Source organism: Mauremys reevesii, linkage group 21 (assembly GCF_016161935.1).
Source record: "Mauremys reevesii isolate NIE-2019 linkage group 21, ASM1616193v1, whole genome shotgun sequence".
Lineage (NCBI taxonomy): Eukaryota > Metazoa > Chordata > Testudines > Geoemydidae > Mauremys > Mauremys reevesii.
In genome coordinates this window covers 6,760,788-6,777,165 of record NC_052643.1, presented here as the reverse complement: position 1 = coordinate 6,777,165, position 16,378 = coordinate 6,760,788, and the positions used below count along the sequence as shown (strand labels likewise).

At 41.5% G+C, this 16,378-nt stretch overlaps 1 protein-coding gene across 8 annotated transcripts in view; it reads left to right on the top strand.

The window, feature by feature from the left end:
- Window positions 1–275: 275 nt before the first annotated feature.
- The window catches only part of FHAD1 (forkhead associated phosphopeptide binding domain 1), a 59,591-nt gene continuing 43,488 nt past the window's right edge, over window positions 276–16,378 (top strand). For 3 of the 8 annotated variants that reach the window (XM_039508716.1, XM_039508717.1, XM_039508712.1), the window contains exons 1-7: window positions 276–556; window positions 2,517–2,599; window positions 3,728–3,839; window positions 5,297–5,503; window positions 11,966–12,263; window positions 14,626–14,699; window positions 15,172–15,399. In XM_039508716.1, coding sequence (XP_039364650.1) covers window positions 3,744–3,839; window positions 5,297–5,503; window positions 11,966–12,263; window positions 14,626–14,699; window positions 15,172–15,399 — 903 coding nt within the window. In that variant the 5' untranslated portion in view covers window positions 276–556; window positions 2,517–2,599; window positions 3,728–3,743. Of the gene's footprint in view, window positions 557–2,516; window positions 2,600–2,779; window positions 2,799–3,727; window positions 3,840–5,296; window positions 5,504–11,965; window positions 12,264–14,625; window positions 14,700–15,171; window positions 15,400–16,378 lie in introns of those variants that run through there. The other 5 variants (XM_039508715.1, XM_039508713.1, XM_039508718.1 and 2 more) reach the window with 5 other exon arrangements.

The window sequence follows — 16,378 nt, the reverse complement described above, 5'->3', positions numbered from 1 at the left end:
GGCGCTGCCAAGTGTAATCTTGATACTTTTTACAGTTCTGCCCCCTCCCGAATTCCCACGTGTTCTCCGCAGGGCCCATCCCCTCGCCGCGCTTCTTGCTGGAGTTTCTGTGCCTTGGTCACTGTTTTGTCCCCGGAATTTTTCGAATCAAAGCGGGGGCCCTGGGGGTCGCTCAGGGGTGAGCCCCGCTGACCTGACTCTGAGCCCTGAAGCTGTGACCGTGCTCTGGCCTTCTCAGGAGCAAGGCCCCAGGCCCGGCAGGGGTGCAGCCAGCGAGCCCCCACCCCCAACCCCGAGCACAGCGCCGGGGCTGGGGCCTCCCCCTGCTCCCGCCGCCCGCTCGGGGGTGCAGCCCCAAGCCGCGGGGGCGCCGGTCCTGCCCCGCAGGTGCCTGCCTGCAGCCCGGCCCCGAGCGCTGGGGCCGCCTCCCCGCTCCGCCTCCGCCTCGGTTGCCCCGGAGACCCGGGTAACACAGAGGCCTAGCACCGCCTCAGGCCTGGCTCGACGGGCGGACGCCCCCGGGGCCCTAATGCCCGCAGCGGCCGCGGCAGCGCTGGTGAGTGGGGAGCAGCAGGGCCGCTCCTGCTGCCCCGGGCTCTGCGGGGGGCGGCCCAGCCCGAGGGGCTATTGCAGGGACGGGGCTCCCTAGTGGGGCCCCAAATGGAGCAGGCCCCCTCTGGCCCATCACCCCCACCCGGCAAGGCTCCCGCTGCCCCGAGGGACCCACTGACCCCAGCACGCCCTTGTGCCAGGCCGCCGCTGGCCTCACGGAGACACCACCAGGCCCCCTCGTGCAAGGCTCCCACTGGCATGGCCAGTCTCCTTCGGCTCGACCCCCGCTGATGTGAGGGGCCCCCTCGTGTAGTAATCCCACAAACTCCACCGCCTGCATCGTGCACGGCTCCCACTGCCCCATGGAGCTCCACAGGGATGCCAGCCCCCTCCCAGCCACCCCTGTGCAAGGTGCCCACTTACCCAAGAGACCCATGTAGGCGGCATCCCTCTTGACTCCAAGGGCCTTGTGGAGAGGAACGGTGCCCTGTGCTAAACCATCACCTCGAGATTAACAGCTCTGGGGAGAATGAAGTTTTGTTTCTGAGACTCACTGGTGCAGTACAGTACAGGCTGTTCTGCAGGTGAGCTAGAAATCTGCGAGGGACAGAGGCTGCAACTTTACACAGAGGGTTAAAAAATACTTGCGGTAGTGTGTGTGAGATCCAGCATATCGCCGCACAACAGCTTCAAAACTAAGGCCCGGCCTATGCACAGTTTATGTACAGGTATAACTATATTCGGTAGGGATGTGATATAGATATACCGGTCAAACAGCTAGTGTGGACACAGTTATACCCATACAAAGATGCCTTATTCTGTTCAGGGGCGGCTCCAGGCACCAGCACGCCAAGCGCGTGCCTGAGGCGGCAAGCCACGGGGGGCGCTCTGCCGGTCGCTGCCAGGGCGTCAGGCAGGTTGCCTTCGGAGGCATGCCTGCGGAGGGTCCATTGGTCCCGCGGCTTCGGCGGACCTCCTGCAGGCGTGCCGCCGAATCCGCGGGACCGGGGACCTCCCGCAGGCAAACCACCGAAGGCAGCCTGCCTGCCGTGCTTGGGGCGGCAAAATACCTAGAGCCGCCCCTGATTCTGTTATAGATTATTATTCCACTTCCTGATAGGAATAAGTTTTCCTGGTATAAGCACATTTATGCCAGTATAGTTGAATCCCCACTAGGGGAGTTGTACCATTTTAATTATAGTTAAAGCAGGACAATTGAGTTAAGGTTGACAGACACCAATGCAAATCCTAAAAAGCAAAGAAATAAGCAATCTAGTGATTCATCACCATGCTCTGCGTGCTAGTTTCCCTTCTCAACTTTGGTTATTGCCCTTCTACTACCCAAAGCCCAGAATTCCCCCACACATTATCCTGAGCCAATGGCTCTCAACCTTTCCAGACTACTGTGCCCCTTTCAGGAGTCTGATTTGTCTTGTGTACCCCAAAGTTTCCCCTCACTTAAAAACTACTTGCTGACCAAATCGGACATAAAAATACAAAAGTGTCACAGCACACTATTACTGAAAAATTGCTTTTACTGTCTCATTTTTACCATAGAATTATAAAATAAATCAATTGGAATATAAATATTGTTCTTACATGTCAGTGTATAGTATATAGAGTAGTATAAACAAGTCATTGTCTGTTTGAAATGTTTGTTTCTATTAAGTTTGCTAGTGCTTTTTATGTAGTCTGTTGTAAAACTAGGCAAATCTCTAGATGAGTTGATGTACCCCCTGGAAGACCTCTGTGTACCCTCAGGGGTACGTGTACCCCTGATTGAGAACCATTGTCCTGAGGAACCAATGGCCCCTTGAACTCTGACCACTTTTCTGTAGAAACCTGAGATATAACCCTCCCTTGCAAGTACACATGTCTTAGAATATCCTCTCTCCACATGATTTTTGCGTGATTATGTATCCCTTGGACTCAACATAAGCTGCTACCCTTCTGCTTTTCCGCAGCCTCGTGAGAGGACGTGGGGCAGCACTGACTCCCAGACCATTCTCCCTGCTTTCCAGCAATGGATCCAATGATGATGTATTAGGTTAGTGTATGTAGCTTTACATGTGGAGACCTTAATAGGTCTTCATGCCCTCCTTCAAATGATACATATTGAACTCCGCTGCACTCTCAATATTTGTTGTGTAATTTTCAGTATCCTAGTACAAGCTTTTCCAATGAAGTGAAGCTTTAGTTTGTTTGCTAAGTGCTGTTATTCTCATGCCTGGCTATGGATACAAAAGGTATGTTTGTATATAGTGGAATACAAATGAATAGTTTCTCCAGTGCTTCTTGAACAGAGGATTTGTCATAGGCTATGTGGGCAAATGGTTATTGGAGAACCTTGTTAAAATATTGGTAGCACATCACTGATGAACTGTGAAATGCATTTCAAAATGATGTGCAGAACTTATACCAGCAGAAATATGAGTTCTGTGCATAGAGCACTTGCAGGACTGAATGCAAAGTTTTAAAGCAGAATTGCTATTTTACAGATGAAACTCACTGTGGGAGGTAGTCATCTTTTTCGTGTGCTGTCAGCTGCATAGGATACCAATTTTGCAGAGGGTACACAAGTTTCTCACCCTGCTGTGAATGTTAGACCTCCTATAGTGACACTGTCAGCTAGTCTAGGTTGCAAGTGGGGAAACAAATTTACAAAGAAACATTGGTAAGGATATTTTTAAAAGGTCAATAAAAACATTTGCTTGTTTGGATCTAAATATTTTCAGGCTGCATGAAACCCAAACATTGCAGCTTCTGTTAGTGAAAGAGAAAGTGAAATTGACCAGTCTCCAGATGCCTCTCAGTCTCAGAGTGAAGTTCTGAAAGTAGTGTACCCAAATAGCATGAATGGTATAAAAAGTAAATTAGATATTTAAAATTCTTTCCGTCTTTGGATGGGATTTGAATTTTAATGGTAAATGGATGCGTAACTCTCTCAGGCTGTCTTGAAAATCAGTTTTAATTTTTTTTTTAATTACACAGGGTAGAGAATTTGTCTTTAATTTTAATTTCAGTCTGACAGCATCCCTGTAAATAAATTATGATATTTCTTCCATGTTATTTGATACTGTTCATTTAAGCGATTTGAAATGTTTTGACTGGAGTAATTGCAAAAGTGCATTGGATAACACTTAGAAAATGAGTTTTTAAAAATAAAACCTTACAGGTAAAAAGAAGAGACAATGAAAGCCTTTTTAAAAAGTTCAGATGGTGTTTTTATGCTGAGATCAAAAGTAACTACTATAGGAAGACATGAAGATTCAGATCTTGTTCTGAAGGTATGAGCATAACATTTATTTTCATTATTATTCTTTACAGCACTTACTCTTACTTAACTTCATTACCCCATTTATAATAATTCCAGTCTTTCTTAGTCAGCAGTGGTTTATTTGATTTCATTTAGGCCACAGGGATAAAATAGCAATTAGAGAATGTGTTTAAATATTTAAGTTTGACAACCAAAAGAGAGAGGAATTATTTGATATGGGTTAGGGTCATATAACATGAAGCAACAGCCTGAAACTAAAAAAAGGAAAACTTAACATAGACATTAGGAACCACCAGTTCAATTAGACAACTCAATAATTTGCCAAGGAGGTTGCTTAAGCACGATCATTGCAGGTGTTCAGACATGAAGTAGCTAAAGCAATTCAAAAAGGATAGGGTATTACAGAAAATAATGCCTCATTAGTGCTAGGGACTAGATCCAAAGCCCATTGAAGTCAATGGGAATCTTTCCTTTGACTTCGGGGGGCTTCGACTCAAGCCCTATGTGAATAAGGGTTGGATCAGAATGTCATTTTACAGCTGTTTCATCTGTAATTAAGTTTAAGATCACAATTAAAAATAGTTCCTTTTCTTGAGATTAGTTTGTTAAAAAACACAGATGTCTCTACACAGGAGCATTCTTAAACCATGAGCATACATTAGGGGTATTGTACACCCAAGAGTACAACGCCCAAGTTAGTCAACAAAAGAGCCAACTGAAAACAGTCTGCACCTTCGTACTCAAAAGTGGTCTAAATAGTGGTTATTTATTTAGAACACACACCAAAATATATGTAGAAGTACATCTTAATGTTGGTACTATTTAACACTTGTATATTAGTACTCTACAGTAAGTGTCAAGGATGCTTTACACTACAGAGAGGAAAAAAGACAGGTTCTTGCTCCAAATAGCTTACAGTCTAGGGTCCTGATACTGCAAACATTTGCATATGTGAGTAGTAGTCCCACTGAGTTCAATGGAAGTACTAAATGTGCAAAGTTACTCGTGTTTTAAGTGTCTGTAGTATTGGGGCGTAGGTTGGATATGAAATAATATGCTATAGAGAAAGATCACAAAAAGCAAGGGGGAGGGGAAGTTTTTAATTTGATACCTTCATTATTATCATATGCATCTCTCTGTAACATCAGTTATCCATTTTTATTGCTGTGATCTTGTATGTTTTGGTACCTATTCAGATGACCTGTCTGAATTATAAAATGCAAAAATGTGAAGCTTTTTTTTTTTAAAAAAAAATCTAGCAATTGAACAAAATAAAAAAAAATACTGTATCTTGCATAATAGATGAGCAATCAGCAGCCATTTTGACTACCTCTGAGCCAAAACATATTATGGTATGATATTAGCCAGATGAGACAAAACAAAATAAATCCCAGCAAAATCCCCATTGCGATCCATAACTCTGGGAAATTCTTTGCACTGATTTCTGAAACTGTTATCCAATTTCAGTCTGTAGGTATTGAAGATCACCATGCAGTCATTGAATTCAGCGATTCAGAAAACAGCTTTGTTCTTCAAGATTTCAACTCTCTTCATGGCACTTTCGTTAATGATTGCCATATACAGAATGCAGCAGTGAAAGTGGGTGCAGGGGATATTCTGCGCTTTGGTTCAGGAGGAACATCCTATGAGCTAGTGATAGAAAACACTTCTCAGGTAATGTCCCATGAGTGGATAACATTTTTCTATTTTGTAAAGTAGCTGCATATGAATATCTGCTCCAGGGGTGAAATTCTGGCCCCTCTGAGGAGTTTTCACCCAAGACCTTTTAGAAATTCCTTTTTTAATTAATTTGTCCACCCTCTTATGCTAATGTAAGAATAATGCAGAGTGGAACCTGACAGATGTGTAAAATCTAGAATTGAGGAATGGACAACCCTCTTTATTTATAAAAATAATTATATTGATACAAAGAATGGAGTTAAATGTTTGGTAAATTGCTGAAGTCTGACTGGATTTGTTAATCATGTGACTATACCAAATTACCATTTCCTTGGTCCTATTCAGGACCTCCTTTCTGAGGTAAATCTCCCTTTGACATCAAGCTACAGTGCGGAAGAAGGCTCCAATCGCTATGTATTTGGTTACATTTAAAACCCAAACATATTTCTATATTAATATACCAGAAAAATAAAAGCTAAAAAATTCTGCTTATTTTATTAGTTTTTTTCCCCTCTCTCATGTTTCTCCCTCTTGTAATTTCTGCATTTCTGGTCTTTTTTTCCATCCCTCACCTTTCTAGTTCTCATTCATTTTCAGTATTATTATGTACTAGAGGGTCACTCGCCAGGGGTTCCTTGCATACCTCCATTTCTCACTCCACAACACTGTGTGTGCTGTCTTTCCATTCTCCTCTATTTCAGGGACTCTGTGCTGCTTCTGCCATCACCAGAGGATCTGTGTGCCTCCCATTTCTCCTGTTCTGCCATTCCAGGTTTCCTCATTCTCCTCCACACAAGCCAGTGGCTCTGGGCTTATCTCCATTTTCACTTCCCCAAATGCCCTTCACCCCCCCTGCCTTTTCCCCCATGGCAGGGAGTCTGTATGCTTCTCCTTCTTCCACACTGGCTCCATCAATTTCCCACCACCACCATCAGAGGCCCTGTGTACTATGGCAATTTGGGGTCCTGCCCTGCCCCCTTTCTGGCCCCGTTTATTTTTTCTGGTGGCTGAGGAACTCCTGAGATGGGAGCCCTGTGGAAGTGCATCCAGTGCATATTGGTTAATCCAGGCCTGCCACTAAGGGTTCTGTGTGCCCCTCCATTATGTTCCCATTGTGCTAGGTGCTGTACAAACAGCACAAAAAGATGGTCCATGCCCAAGGAGCGTCTTTTCTTTTCCTTCTGTTTTCCCCCTCATCCTCTTTGCATGTTACCCTTCTCTGATACTCACTTCCTTAACTAGTACAGTGGGTGTACTTTAAAAGGTTCTATTGGAATGAGAGACATTGCCAGTTCCAGTTGTATGTCCTGTTTTAGGTATAGATGGGGCCCTACCAAATTCATGGCCATGAAAATCGCGTCATGGACCGTGAAATCTGGACTCCCCCTGTGAAATTTGGTCTTTTGTGTGCTTTTACCCTATACTACACAGATTTCATGGGGGAGACCAGCGTTTCTCAAATTGGGGGTCCTGACCAGAAAGGGAATTGCAGGAGGGTCACAAGGTTATTTTAGGGGGGTTGCGGTATTGCCACCCTTACTGCTGCACTGCCTTCAGAGCTGGGTAGCTGGAGAGCGGCAGCTGTTGGCCAGGCACCCAGCTTTGAAGACAGCGCCCCGCCAGCAGCAGCACAGAAGTAAGGGTAGCCATACCATACCATGCCATTCTTACTCTGCGCTGGTGCTGGGGGTGGTTCCGTCTTCAGAGCTGGGCTCCTGGCCAGCAGCCACTACTCTCCAGCTGCCCAGCTCCGAAGGCAGCGTCATCGCCAGCAGTAGTGCAGAAGTAAGGGTAGAAGTGCCGCAACTCCCCCTACAATAACCTTGTGACACCACCTACACACACACACACACACACACATTCCTTTTTAGCTCAAGACCCCTTCAGTTACAACACCATGAAATTTCAGATTTAAATAGCTGAAATCATGAAATTTACGATTTTTAAAATACTATGACCGTGAAATTGACCAAAATAGACAATCAAGTTGGTAGGGCCCGAGGTATAGGGCATGCATCTCAAACAGAGAGACTTTTTCAGAAATAAAGTGTGATAATTGTACTTTAATCACAGCCTGGACATCTTATTCAGGTTTTAACATTTTCTTTTTCAAAAAGTCAGCATAGCTAGATATGGTACTGAGGCAAGTTGTTTTCCCTTTGAGAAGCCTTCTCTCTTAAAAGCAAGGGAAAGAAATGTTCATAGATTCATTGAGAGGGAATTGGAAAATAAGAGGTCTCTAGCTCCACCTGCTGCATAATCTCAGGCACTTCACTAAGAGGTTGTAAAACCTCCTGGATTTTTCTTCTACAAATGCACTAGGGACAAGAAAAGTTACGCCTCTAGAAAACTCAGAAATATCTCCAGTTTTTCTGATTCTTCTTTAGAATTATAGAGTATCCAATTCCCTTTTCAAGTTGTGTTTTCAAAAGTTAAATGGTAAAAATAACATCATTAAAACTGTTACCTTTTAAAATTTGTGCTTAAAAGCAGTTTGATCCTTTTTCAAACTCAAAAGTATATCTGAATTATATGTGATTGCTTTATTAGCAATAGTGTCATTCATGTCCTTAGCATGAGACAGGCATCCAGCAAAGACACAATGTCACACCACAACTCTTGAACACAGTGTAAAATAAAAACATTCACATATATAGGAAATGACATTAAAAATGGAAGTGTGGTACTCTTGTCACTGGATAGTCAGCTGGTATCACCAAGATTTCAGGCAATTTATTATGGGAAGGAATTGATAAGAACCCGTAATACTTTTATTGCTCTGGGTCTTGATCTCAAGAAATTGGAGATCTAGAAATCTGCCTTCAACAGAATTAAAAAACAATCTGATAGATTCAGGCTTGTCTTTGGAGGCATGCCTCCAGAATTTGGGGAGAAGTGCTCAAATGCAGCAAACAGCAAAAGATATCGCAATAATTTGTATTCCCATATTGCAAATACAGAAATGCTGCACTTCAAATAAATAATCAAGGCCCAACTTTCCAAAGTGGGTGACTTAATGGGGTGACATATTCTATCACTCAGACTAACATTGGTCACACAAAATGCACATTTATATTAACAATTTGCACCATTATAACTCATTCCATCACAGTATCGTAAAATGCTTTACCAACATATAATAATTAAGCCTCATATGCCCCCTGTAAATTAATGAAACATTACTTCTATTGTATGGGTCGGGAAACTGAGGCAGGAAGCTGTTCAATGACCTATTCAAGGTCGCAGAGTGAATCAGTGGAAGAGCCAGGAGCAGAACCCAGAAATTCTGGTTTTCAATCCTGTGGTTTAAGCAGTGGGCTACATTTCCTATACATAAATTAGATTGTAAATTCTTCTGGGCCGGGACTGGGATTATCACTCTTGTGTGTAGAGTGCCAAGCAAAATTAAGCCATGATCCTGGGCCTCCGAGCACCACCTCAGTACAGATACAATATTCCATGAGTGCCAATTTGAGTATCCGGATGCAGATTATGGATGTCCTAGCCCGGTTTAGTAGTTTGGACTCCTCTCTCCAAAGATACAGAGTGTTGATAACTGAGGAGAAAATCCTGATTTTAGGTGGTGAAACCAACTTTAAGAACTGATGCTGTGGCAGAAAAACTGTTTAAATAAAGTTTGTCCACACCAGAACCTCAGGCATTTTCATTGAACAAATATTTTATGTACAATACATACTGACACAGAAACAGCACAACAGTGCCTTTTTAAAGCTTCAGGCTTTATGATTTCTTTTTGATGTAATAGCTTTGATGTTTGACATTGCTCACTATAGAGGGTAAATCATTGTTAAGTTTCAGTGCACCAAGTATTTGCTATATATATAAAAAAGATGATTTCCCTTTTTTTTAGTATTAAAAGTGAAACAATTTTTTTAATTATAATTGTATAAGATGTTAATTTATTCAATCCTGAACAAAACAAATGTGTAGACCTGAAATTACAAATACATTTTAAAGGTAAATAAAAGCCTTTTTTTTAACCTGTCAAGATCTGAGCATCACAAACACCTATACAGAGTGAGGAGCTGCATTCATAATGCTGCTTTAGGTGTGTTTGATGTTATCAATTCTTGCAGGAGAAACACTGGACCCTGAAATTGGGTCTGGGCAGCTAAGTAAAAGAGGACATTATTTTCACATTGTTTGCTTCAGATTTTATTTATAATTTTTTAATTCATTCATGCATTCTGTTTAAGACATAGGATCTTTTTTGTATGTATTTTTAAAGTATTTCAGTTCACCTTAAGTGAACCAAAAGTGACGAACCTCGTCCTTTTTCTCCACTTAGTTATTTAAGGGGGACTGTGGGGAGGGCAAAGTTACATTCTGCTGGTATGTATTGTCTTGTTATGTAACCTTCCTTTGCCTGAAAGAATTTTAGGTACCTATATTGCCACAGTGTCACAGAGCAAAAGATAAACTCTGAGGAGTCAATTGCTAACGCCTCAGTGGTAAACAGATTTAAAAGAATAAAACAGACAAAATATTGTTTGTTTCCCAAAGGGGTTATATTTTTCCAGCTGCAGCTAAGCCACAATCAAGAAATGCTTTGAGTCCAGCCTCTTTCCTTGCTTGGAAAATCAGCATACTCCAGTCATGTAGGGCAGACCTGTATCCAAAAAGGATGGTGGTAAAGAATGATAGTTGGAGGAATACTGAAGTCCAGGGAGCAATATTAGCTTTTGCCTGAAAACTTGGGTGGCTGCCTAGAGAGATACCTGGCTCACCCTTTCTGTGGAAGAATACTCGTGTGATGACCAGAGCACTTGATTTCATGGGCCATACAGCTGATAAGAAACTCAGGCTCTCCCCTTTCCAAATTCTGGGACTTGTCTGGTAGCAAGGGAAGTGTTGTACAGCATGCTTACTGGTTGCCAGTAGGGTCCTCCCTTTGTGGAAGGTCCAGCTTCTTCTAGAGATGGGTCAAGTTAGCAATGTTTAGTTGTGGCTCAGGATTAGGGTTGGGTTCAGATTTAATGCTGAACCAGGGATACGGTTTGGATAGGATGGATCATAGCTCACAAGACTTTGGCAGTTTTCATCAGAATTCAGTCACAACCAAACTGGAAACTAGACCTCTCTTGATTTTGGATCTCACCCAAGATTGAAACCACAGGCCAGGTTTTTATTCTGGGGCAGGAATATAAACCCACACCATGAAATTAAAAGGAATTGGAATTCAGAGCTTCAGTTTTGGCTCATCTCTACATCAATTGAAAGGTGCTCTTATTAACAGATGAGCATGCAGTGCCCTACATCATTTCTCTGACGTGTAGGGCTATCAGGCTGGAAAATCTGATCTCAAGCCAGGTGTCCTCATGGAGATAGCCTTTGTTTCAGAATACCAAATGACAGATTAAGATAGAGGTTCTCAAACTGGGGGTCATGAACCTTCAGGGATTGTGAGGTTATTACATGGAGGTCGCGGGTTGTCAGCCTCCTCCCCCAACCCCCACTTTGCCTCCAGCATTTATAACAGTGTTTAATATAAAAAAATTGTGTTTTTAATTTATAAAGGGGGTTGCACTCAGGCTTGCTGTGTGAAAGGGGTCACCAATACAAAAGTTTGAGAACTACTGAAGAAGATAGCCTCCAGTTTAGTCTCCTGTCTACAACACAGTTATTGCTCACAAACCATTCACTTAATCACTTTATTTGGCATGGTTCCCTTCATACAATTACCCCAGGGTACAAACTTTGATTCAGTTTCTCTGAACATGGGTTTCCATCCACTGTCTCAAAGTGAAACTTTGCCAAAATGCCAGGGTTTTGGGTTGAAATCATGCAGACCAATGGTTTCCACATGAAATCATAACCCAACCACAAGCTCTATGAATACCTAGCCAGATTTGCCTCCAAAGATCCACAAACTTGATATGATTGGTACAAACCAGTATTGTTTGTGTAAAGGAAATCTATAATTCTTAAATCTTGTCAATAATATAATAATATAATATAACAAGTTTGACTTTTACAAAGCCTTTGGCAAAATTCTGTGCAAGAGTTGATTAAGAAACTCAGGCCTCAGCCAGGGAGGCACTTAAGAACATGCCTAACTTTAAGCACATGAATAGTTTGATAGACTTCATTTTAGTTGTTGTGTGCCAACAGAGCATCAGAATGAGTTTTATTAGTATCGATGTTGTACAGATATTAATGTATGATCTGGAAAAGAGGTGAATCAAGAGGTGGAAGATTTTGTAAATGACAATAGTTTAGGTTATCCAAGTTTAGAGATGACTGTTCAGAACTACAGAAAGACCAAACAAAGCTAAGTGATTAGGTAGCATGATGAAAGATGAAATTCAAAGTTGAAAATGGCAAGGTAATGCAGGTTGATTTGACTTTTTCTTCTATTCACACATGTTGCTGGGTTCTGTATTAATATATAACATACACACTGTAGTAAATAATTTTTTTCCACCCTCTGTACAGGATTGCATTTTTTTCCCCCTGCAGATGTCTTGCCCACCAATGAAACGTCACACAGCATGGCCCGGACAGCTCCAGTTACTTTCAGAGACAAAACTTTATACCCCTTCAACAACTCCTCCTCAGCTTCCTTTCCTCCAGTCTCAGCACCCATCCAGTGTTCACAACAGTTGGATGCATGGAACAAATGGAACTACACCCCATCCACCAAACAGAAGAAGACCTGTGAGTGCTTGGGGGAGAAGTATGACTTCTTCTTTCTCTCCAGATACTTTCAGTAGGCCTACTGCAGTCAGACAAGGTATTTCACGGTGCTTTCATTAACCCTTTATATAGCATTGCACAATAGTAAACTTGATCATGACTTCCATGCAAAATGATGTTTTTTCACACGTATCTACTTGTCAGCTTATAGAAGGATTGTCAGGTACTGGGACCGATTCTCCTCTCACACTAGTTTCACAGTGATGTAATTCCACTGACTTTGGTGGAGGTATTTCTGATTTACATTGGCAAGTGACAGGAGAATTAGGCATGCAGACCCAATCCGATGGACTTGTTGCATTGTCTTCAGTGGGCATTTGATCAGGTGCATAGTATAGAATTGCTGTTTGTTAAGCAGTGTATTTATTAGCTCAGCTTTGAGGTGAAATTTGCTTGAACATTTTCATTATATGTGAAAGTGTAACAGTGTTGCAAAAAAAGTGAACATCATTCTGGGATGTATTAGCAGGAGTGTTGTAGGCAAGACACCAGAAGTAATTATTCCACTCTGCTCCATGCTGATTAGGCCTCAGGTGGAGTATTGTGTCCAGTTCTAGGTGCCACATTTCAGGAAAGATGTGGACAAATGGGAGAAAGTCCAGAGAAGAGCAACAAAAATGATTAAAGGTCTAGAAAACATGACCTGTGAGTAATGATTGAAAAAATTGGGTTTATTTAGTCTGGAAAAGAGAAGACTGAGTGGGAACATGAAAACAGTTTTCAAGTACATAGAAGGTTGTTGCAAGGAGGAGAGAGAATTGTTGTTCTTAACCTCTGAGGATAGGACAAGAAGCAACAGGCTTAAAGTGCAGCAAAGGAGGTTTAGGTTGGACATTAGGAAAAACTTCCTAACTTTAAAGGTGGTTAAACATTGGAATAAATTGCCTAGGTAGGTTGGGGAATCTCCATCATTGAAGATTGTTAAGAGCATGTTAGATAAAAACACTTCTCAGGAATGGTCTAGATAATATTTAGTCCTGCCATGAGTGCAGGGGACTGGACTAGATGATCTCTCGAGGTCCCTTCCAGTCCTATGATTCTGTGAAAGTGTAACTTGCTCTGTTACTACTTACTGTGTTTTCCATTGGTGATACATTCAACTGTTACATCTGTTGGAGTAACTTTGTTTTCTCTTTTGATCTGTGATTATCAGCCGTTTTCATTGGGAGTGAGTTAAAAATAGAACCATATCTTGCACATATTTTCTAAGTGTAAAGAACAGGACAATGTCATCAGAGGCAGCTCTAGCTTTTTTGCCGCCCCAAACACAGCAGGCAGGCTGTCTTAGGTGGCGCGCCTGTGGGAGGTCCCCGATTCTGCGGATTCGGCGTACCCGCTGCCGAATTGCCGCCAAATCCGCAGGACTGGGGACCTCCCACAGGCAAGCCGCTGAAGGCAGCCTGCCTGCCACCCTCGCAGGGGCTGGCAGGGCGCCCCCCGTGGCTTGCCACCCCAGGCACGCGCTTGGAGCGCTGGTGCCTGGAGCCGCCGCTGAATGTCATAGCTAAGGAAAAGTTCTAGAGTTTTAAACACAAATACTGCTGAAAAAGCTGAACCACGTTTTTAACCATGGTTGGCATATTGTGTAAGAATTTGCATGCCAGCAAATTTTAGGGCCATATGATAGGACTTGGTAACGTCCCTAACTCTACTGTATCCCTAACACTATAGAATGACATAAATCAAATATTTATGTTTCTTATTCTTGTTTTTAATACATATAGTAATACAAAAGATTAAATAGCAAATCATCAAATTGAAATGTATCTAAATGTTTCAGACAAAAAAGCATTGCTGCACAATCATGCCAGCACAACAGAAAAGCAGTGATTGAGGAAAACACTTAAGCATTTGTTTAACTGAATTTTTAAGTTCATTGAAGTTAGCTCTGAGCATGTGCTTACATTAAGTGTATGCTTAAGTGCTTTCCTGAAGAGTGATGGACTGATGCTTCAATGCTTTTCTGAATCAGGGCCAAAATGATCCATATTCTGTATTTCATAATGTTATAGGCTATATAGTCCTAGTTATTCATATGCCATATGTCATAATATTATAGCTAACATATGCACAGTTATTCAATGTTGCATATTCAGACATCGTATCTACTCCTCCTCCACTTGAGGATTTTTATCTTGAAACTATATTATACTTCACTGATTATATAGTGTGTTAATGCCTGTGAATGTCATTTATTATAACATTTTATTGTTGTTCTGCAGTTGCTTGGATAAAGTGCATAGGTACTAAAATGATGATTGCTTTGGAAATGCTTGTAGATAAACTAGGAAGATAGAGATGCATTCATCCTAATCAGAACAGGCTCTTGTGTTGAATTTCTCTGCAAGTCATTAGAAGCCCCTTTTATTTTTTATATTCAATCTTGACAAATGTACCAGGAAATGGACAACCTGGAGCAAGTGGAGTTCCATTATCAGGAAGTCATCATATGGATTTACTTCTTCAGGAAAAGGTGATGTATGAATGTGATATGGAGGCAGATCACAGAAACATTCTTTATATCAACAGGAATATATTGAAAGCAGATAGTGTGATTGGTAGGCAAACAAAGCAGAAATGCTATTCAAATAGGGTCTTTAAATGATAATAGTAAAATTCCCTTCACCCACATCACAGTAGAGTAACTGATTTTGAATGGGGCTACACACATGAGTGAGAATTACTATATGGACAAAGGAATGAGATGTCTTGGAGCTAGTGAATTTCAGGGTGAGGAAATGTAAGATAGCAAATGTGAATATCTGAAATTTTGTTTTAATGTTGTTGGACTACCACTATATTTTAATAATACTAGAATGAGCAAGTGTAGCATTTTGGAGACAGAAAATTCATCATAAAATAAAATAATTTGAAAGCCTTTTTTGGAACAGGCAGAATGGTGTATCCACATTTGTGTATAATATTCAAATTTATTCTGCATGTAGGATGAAATAATTCTGAAAATGAAAGATGAAATCAGTCATCTCTTGGGTTTTGAAAGCGAGTCAAAACATAAAGATACAGTGATAGCCAATCTTCAGGATGAAATTGCAGTGATGACAAAGAAGATGGCTCAGGCTGCTAGGAATGATGTCGAGTTTACTCAAAAACTATTGACCTTTGAGCAAGATATTGAAGCAAAGATGGAAGAGATTAAAGCCTTGAAAGAGCAGGTATTGAACTCTTAAAGGGACACTGTCATCTTTAATCAGACTCCTCTGTGAATTTTTTTTTAACTAACAATTGTTGCTAGAAACAAAAGAGTTTAGAGGAGAAAAAGGGGTTGTTGTTTTTTTCAGTTTGTTCACCTCTTTGATAACCCTTTGTACATAGTATCAGAGGGGTAGCCGTATTAGTCTGGATCTGTAAAAAGCAACAAAGAGTCCTGTGGCACCTTATAGACCAGGGGTAGGCAACCTATGGCATGGGTGCCAAAGGTGGCACGCGAGCTGGTTTTCAGTGGCACTCACACTGCCCGGATCCTGGCCACTGGTCCAGGGGGCTCTGCATTGTAATTAATTTTAAATGAAGCTTCTTAAACATTTTAAAAACCGCATTTACTTTACATACAACAATAGTTTAGTTATATATTATAGACTTACAGAAAGAGACCTTCTAAAAACTTTAAAATGTATTACCGGCACACGAAACCTTAAATCAGAGTGAATAAATGAAGACTCGGCACACCACTCCTGAAAGCTTGCCGGCCCCTATTATAGACTAACAGATGTATTGGAGCATAAGCTTTCGTGGGTGAATACCCACTTCATAGTTTATAAGGTGCCACAGGACTCTTTGTTCCTTTGTATATAGACACTTTATAGACAGCTTCGCTATTTGTTTGTGTGCGTCTTTCATACAGCAACAGGAGAGAGAAAACATTTTTAAAATATGGAAGTCTGATTGAAAAGCTATGTATTGGGGAGGTGACTGGAAGGCATGTATATCTGAAACTACTTTGAACACATTTTTATGTTGACTATATTTCAAGTGGACAGTGTCCTTTTTAAGCTCTGTGGTCATGTGAATGCACACAGTGATAAAGAGCAAGAAAGGAGCAATCCTTAAAAATCTGATACATAAACAGAATTATTGCTATACAAAGCGTTGGTGATTGTTTTCCATGAGTTGTCAGCAGCTCTGGTCTTGTAT